The sequence below is a fragment of the Carlito syrichta genome, unplaced genomic scaffold (genome assembly GCF_000164805.1).
Source record: "Carlito syrichta isolate Samal-C Ts95f unplaced genomic scaffold, Tarsius_syrichta-2.0.1 Scaffold132195, whole genome shotgun sequence".
In the NCBI taxonomy this organism is placed as follows: domain Eukaryota; kingdom Metazoa; phylum Chordata; class Mammalia; order Primates; family Tarsiidae; genus Carlito; species Carlito syrichta.
In genome coordinates this window covers 57,265-64,397 of record NW_007076291.1, presented here as the reverse complement: position 1 = coordinate 64,397, position 7,133 = coordinate 57,265, and the positions used below count along the sequence as shown (strand labels likewise).

Below are 7,133 nucleotides of genomic sequence, written 5' to 3'. Positions count from 1 at the left end.
AATTTTACAAAGCAGCCATGTTTTTTTCCTCTAGCAAGTACCCCATAAGGCTTTTAACTGTAATTACATCTCAATGTACCTCCTCCTAACTCCATTTTTTTTTTGTCTTTGTGATCCTTCTGTTGCTTGCCAGAAGTATGTGCTATTAAGGCTTTATATACTCCTTCTTCCCTTTCTAAAATCATTTCCCTCACAGCCCACATTTGAATAGTCATTTAAAACTAGTAAAACCCATTTCTTTAACTCAACATTATAGCTCCATTTTCTGTATATCTCTCGTCTTTTTACAGAACTGCAATTAACATTTCATGCATTTTTTCTTTCCCAAATTATTAGTCTCCAGTATAACTTTAGTATAATAATCATTGTACTCTAGATTAAGGTTCTTAATTTATTCATTGTCGAAAATTTAGGTTGTTTCCAATTTTTCACAATTAAATCATAATTTTGTAAATGCACCTTTAGGCAGAGTCGTCTGATGAACCATGTATGTCCTTATGCTGAGTTCACAAGAGCAGGATTACTGATGTGAAGGTATAAACATCTTGATAGTCTTTGATCTTTCCAAAAGCATTATTCCAATTTTGCAATGCCAATAAAATGACTGATACCTATTCCTGGCCTTAAGAAAGTGGTCAATGATACTGCAAATGCAGCACTTGCAGACTGCTCATCCTTAATTCACTTTGCATGAGGCTCACGTCACGGTTTTGTGTCATTTTTAACCAATTTTTGTTTTTAAATCTTAGGAGTACACAATATCAACTTCCAACATGATGAATTAACTATAAAGACTGGTTAAAATGTTATTTGTTATGAGAATATTACACTACTTCCATTTCTAACATATTTATTAATGTCATTTAATCTTATAAAAGACAAATTTGCAAAAAGGCCATTGCAAGCAAAATATTTTATTGAAAATTCAGAAAAGTTACAATACCTCAAGACAGATTTTTTCATAGTTAGAAAGAAAAATAAGTTAAAAGAATTGACTCAAGTGTAATGACAGTTTTCATTCAAAATAACAAAATCATTCTGAAGAACATAAAAATCCACAGCTTAATTTATTCATTCATAGTATAAATATATATATTTTCCTATTCATTATTGAGAACATTCTAATGGAGCAATTTTTAGAGTGATCTTTTCAAAACAACATCTTTCTGAACCAAATTTAAATAGTAAATTAGTATTAGTATCTAGGTTCACATAGATTATTGATATGTCTGTGTATACATGTATATACATGCATAAAGGAACTAGACAATGTTAATATGAAATTTTAAGAGTCAGAGTGATTTGCCATTTTACTTAACATAGGAAAATAAACAGCACTTCTAGCCATTTCTTAATCATATTTTCTTACCTCCTAGGTCAAAACCAGTTTCAGAAAGGTGTCTAGCTAGTAAGCTCTAATGGCATAAATAAGATTAACCATAATGCTGCCAAAGTATCAACTATTACAGCCAACAATTTAATGATAGGACAAATCTTACTATACTTTTTTAAGTCAAAGTTTCTCAAATTTTCTTGTAAAGGGAAGCTGGATGAGCCAAAAAGATCAAAATACTCATTTAAAAAAAGTAATTTTAGTTTTACATAATCGATGATCTGTATTTTTACCAAATTATTTCATTCCTCAATAGATAGCATTAATTGAGCCACTAATGTTATTTGAATGATTTTATCTATTATTTCCATTAGCTCTATGCTGCATCTTCTACCTTTTGAATGAAGAAAAGAGAAGTGAGGTCAAGATCTAATTGGGTATAACTGTCAGTAAAAATGTACTACTCAGATACTGTATTAACATCTGTGGTGAATACTACAGGTAAGCTACAGCAAGACCCATGCTTTGCTACAGTTAGAAATGGCACTAATACAGACCTTTACTATTTCAACCAATATTTTATAGTATTTTCAGTTAAAGACATTTTTATGAAGCTATTATGAAAATACTGAATAAAATTAGACATAGGAAATTCACACATAAATTGTCATAAAATGCTTGTTAGATATGCAAGTGCATCATGTAGAGGAGAGGCAGAAATAGTTTTAATAAAGGAAATTTTGTGAGGATAAAACTAAATATAACATGGCATTTGCAAGTACATCATGTAGAGGAGAGGCAGAAATAGTTTTAATAAAGGAAATTTTGTGAGGATAAAACTAAATATAATATGGCATTTGCTGATACAGTACTTATTCTCATTTAGTAACACCATCTAAATTGGACTTTAATCAAGAAAAATCCTCAGTTCTTATTTCTTTAAGTGTGAAGAAATCTGGCCATGTGAGGAAAAGAAGATCCACTGAAAAAACTGTCCAAGAACCAGTGTTTTGACAAGCTGACTCTGATACTGATGGAATTATTGGGTGTAAGGGAACAGTGATGACTGACTTAGAACAGAGCTCATCAAAGGTAAACAAAGCTTTCCTTTCTTCCCCCTCAGTAGCAGAAAAGGCTCTTGGGCAACAGACTAACTTTCAGAGATGAGTTCTCCACTGTGTTGGCAGATATAATGCTGAAGTTATTTTAGCCACAATGGGATGATCCAAAAGAGGTCAGGTACAAAATCTGACAGGTACAATTTCTTCTTTCTTCAACCCCCAAATAAAAGCAACAGTTAGTATAATCAATATATCCTCTCCAAAATCCTCAGAAAATTTTATGACTCATTAAAAACAAATTTTCAGAAAAAATATTACTCACTGATTATTTTGCAAATAAAACATATCATCAAATATCCTTAATAAGAGTGCACTTACACTTTCCATCTAAACAGTGTTTCTTGTTGAGAATTAAAATTACTTTATCCCTTTCTAGTCCCTCTTATTTCTAGCCCTTCTTACTATTTCAACTCTGTCTTATATTTAAGGTACTGATAATTTAGTAAATTTAGTACTGGATATTGATTAATCATTCTCATTGCATAAGGAAGTCTATTCTTAATTCTTAATGTTTCAAACTAAATAATTTTTATCTTCCCCATCAACTGAGATTCTTTATTTTAGTAATAACTGGGCTTGAAGAAAATAAAATGTACGGTACTTTTCTGAAAAAAGCCTTAACTATCTCAATAATTTAGTGTACAGTTTATTATTGTCTCAATAAGCATGAATCCCCTTTATGGTTTATGGTTCTTCTTAGGCTTTTTTTTTTTTTGAGTCAAGAGTCTCACTCTGTCACCCAGGCTTGATGATATGCTCAAGATGTGTCTGTGTTGAATTTTAAAATGTATTACTATGATCAATTGTTCAGAATTTTATTACATTTGATGAATTCTATAAGGAAAACAAACAGGTGAACATACAAAAATAAAATCACATGGACTAGAAATGCCTAAAGAGCTGACAAAACCCTAATATCACTTTCTATTAAATAATGATTTTCAATTCATTTCATACCATTATAAAATTTTAAAAACACCAAATTTAATCTTAGATTCAAGATTACATAATATTTTCAGTGAAGATTACTTTTCCTGTAACTTCTGCATTCTTAGTATAACTAAAGACTCGTGTAACAGATTTGATATAAAAGTATCACAATTATTGATGACATTTAATGCAAACATATAAAGTTTTGATTATTATGAATTTGAAAGAAAATAAAGCTTCTAATGTATCTTTAGGATTGCTTGATGATCAATTAACAATGCAAGCAAAAATACCAGAAATAAGTTAAAATTTCATATAAAAATAGAGACTATAATGATCTTAATATCTTGTAGTAGTACAAACTAGAGTACCACCAGCCTGGTTAAAAAGTTCATATTTTAAAGCAAGAATTTTTTAAAAGGTCAGATGACAGTCCTATTCTTAATTCTTAATGTTTCAAACTTAATAATTTTTATCTTCCCCATCAACTGAGATTCTTTATTTTAGTAATAACTGGGCTTGAAGAAAATAAAATGGAAGGTACTTTTCTAAAAAAAGCCTTAACTATCTCAATAATTTAGTGTACAGTTTCTTATTGTCTCAATAAGCATGAATCCCCTTTATGGTTTATGGTTCTGCTTAGGCTTTTTTTTTTTTTTTTTTTTGAGTCAAGAGTCTCACTCTGTCACCCAGGCTGGAGTGCAGTGGTACATTCACGGCCACTGCAACCTCGACCTGCTGGGCTCAGGCAAGACTTCTGTCTCAGCCTTCCAAGTAGCTAGAACTACAGGCACGTGCCACCATGTCTGGCTAATTTTTTGATTTACTGTAGAGATGAGACAGATCTCAATATATTGCCAGACTGGTCTTGAACACCTGGCTTCAAGCGATCCTCCTACCTTGCCTCCCAAAGTGCTGGGATTACAGGCATAAGCTACTATGTTCAGCCCCCTCATCATTTCTAACATTGGTATTCCTGATAGCAGAGTTAAGTGGTTACCCCACCGGGCTAATTTTTTGATATATTGTAGAGACATAGTCTCACCAAGTTGCCCAGGCTGTTCTCAAACCCCTGGGTTCAGGCAATCCTCTCGCCCCAGTCTCCCAAAGTCCTGGAATTACAGACTTGAGCCGCTGCACCCGGCCTTTAGGTATGTTTTAGTGACAGGGTCTCACTCTGTCACCCAAGCTAGAGTGCAATGGTATGATCATAGTTCATTGCAGCCTTGAACTCCTGGACTCAAGTGATCCTCCTGCCTCAGTCTCCTGAGGAGCTGGGGTTACAGGCACATACTAGTCTGGCTAATTTTTTTTTTTTTTTAAGATATGGGGGTCTCACTATGTCGTCCAGGTTGGTCTCAAACTCCTGGCCTCAAGTAATCCTCTGGCCTTGGTCTCTGAAAGTACTACGATTACAGGAGTCAGCCATCACACCCAGCTGTGGTTCTTTTATTCTATCCACTCAGACTAATAAAAGGCTGTGATAAGCAAAGTCACAGGGATAAAGACTACAAACCCTATTTTGTGAGATACCTATTTTCTGCCATTACAATGCTAATAAAACCCAGGAAAGGGAAGAACCAATAAAAAGAGCTCAAGCCACAAATCATGTAGCTGAGCACATTCTATCAGCCAGCAGTTACATCAGCAAGTGGTCTTCACTCTGTTTAAAAAGAACATTGCTTCTTTCCCTTGCTGAGGTATATATTGCCATAATGCAGGCTTCTTAGAGTTCTCTGATTTTCTGCTCAAGATCATGCACCCACTTTCAAAGTATTAAAATACAATTAAATAGACTCGACACTAAAACTAAACTGAACACAATTTACTCCTTTTCTTGGACATGATGTGAAAAATAAAAAATCCTGGCTTGGGAGTCAGAAGACCAGGGTCTTTTGATCTCAAGGCTAAGTGGTCTTGGTCACGTTACTTGGCCTTCTGGGTCTCCATTTCCTCTGATAAAAAATAAGGCAGCAATACTGGAAAACCTTTAAAGTCCTTTTGGAATCTGATGGAAACATTAAGTCAGAAACTTGTACAGGGCCTCTTTATTATTATTATGAAGATCAACTACCATTACAGCATGGTGTAAAAGAGAAATCTTGGTTAAATTATTTCTTAGTGACTCAAATAATAATATAAGTAATTTTATTCTTTATTTTTTTTACATTTAAAGTTTTTTCAATTTTCAAAACTTCATTTTTTGAATTATTGCTAACACTCAAAACTTAGGCTCTGTTGTAGTTTACCACTATTGGCAAAGAATAACAATTCCTGCCAAAATATTAATATTGTGTCAAAAGACAACAGAGTTTGGTACTATTTTTAAGTATATAGCATTGCATTTTACTAGTTCTCATTTTAACCATTTTCAGAATTGAGACAGAAGTAGAAGTCCCATAGCTCTGTTTCTACTATTTCAAACCAGATGTTAAGTATGTTGAATTAAAACTTAGAGAAGGACTTTGTGGAGTGCCACCTGTAACTTTGGAAGTAGGATAAATAATTTCTTCAACAGTTACATATGTACCTAATAAGAACCCAACAACTCCAGTGAATGCTATAGAAATATTTTTTAGGATCATCCATATATTGTAATGCTCCTTAGAAAATGTAAGAATTTCAACCAAAGGGGGTAGGATCAGAGCCAAGGTGCTGCTGCTCACAGCTCCAACGAAGGAGATCACAATGTCTAAACGAGGAATAAGAATCGCTCCAGCACCTAGAAAGTGAAAATATAAAGTTTTCTTACTTACATGTTTAGTGCTTAAGTGGATACTAAAGGCAGACACTTTCAATACTAACAGTATCAGACTACTAAACTGCTGCTTGTAAAATCGGCCATATTTTGTTCTAAACTAAAAGAAAAAAAAGAAACAAAGACAGTAACATTCCCTGGACTTCCACTTGTCAACAGTGGAAGTTTAATTTTTTGGCTGTATAAGTCTGAGCAAAATTTAATTTTTTAATTTTTTGGCTGTATAAGTCTGAGCAAAAAAGTCTGGATAGTTTATTTCCAAAGCATCTGCACTATTCTGCCTGCCATACTGTTCAATAATGCACAAAACATGAAGTAGCATGATATAAATAAACTGGGGAGAAGAGACAGCTATTCCTTACAGAATTCCAATTAGCCAAAATAGAAGGAACCATGGAAACAAATCATTATTAAGGATCACAATAAACATCGGGCAGGAAGAATCACTGAAAGATGGTAAAATTAGTGGCCTGGAACTCTTGGACTCAAAGTGATCTCAAGATAAATGAGATCTGAATATGTGCACAGTCTCAAAGTATCTTCCTATAAGACACTTACTAATTATAAAGGGAAAACTCATACCTTTACAATGCAGAAATATGTCAGCAAAGTAAGTATGCAAGTAACCAAGTAAAAACAAAGTTAACATTACCAATAAGATGCTGATACCATGATGGGATACTCTGAAAAGTTCATAGCATCACTTCTGTGGGATTCTTGGTAGAAATGCTTAATTTCAATCTAATCATAAGAATGCATCAGAAAAATTCAAATGGAAAATATTCTCCAAAATTACTGACACTTCAAAAGTGTCAAGGTCAAGAAAGACAAAGGCAAGAATTGTCAAAATTGGAACAAACTAGCAGACATGAAAGCTAAAGTCAAATGGGACCTTGGATTATCTCCTGGACCAGAAAAGGATATAAGTGAGAAAACTGGCAAAATTAGAATAAGACCTATAGTGTAGTTAATAGCACTGTATCCATGTTAA

General features: G+C 33.3%; 1 protein-coding gene across 2 annotated transcripts in view; it reads right to left on the bottom strand.

The window, feature by feature from the left end:
• Nucleotides 1-5,775: 5,775 nt before the first annotated feature.
• SLC36A4 (solute carrier family 36 member 4) overlaps nucleotides 5,776-7,133 on the bottom strand; it is a 47,275-nt gene continuing 45,917 nt past the window's right edge. For both annotated transcript variants that reach the window (XM_008049337.1, XM_021708181.1), the window contains one exon: nucleotides 5,776-6,106. In XM_008049337.1, coding sequence (XP_008047528.1) covers nucleotides 5,799-6,106 — 308 coding nt within the window. In that variant the 3' untranslated portion in view covers nucleotides 5,776-5,798. The remainder of the gene's footprint in view (nucleotides 6,107-7,133) is intronic.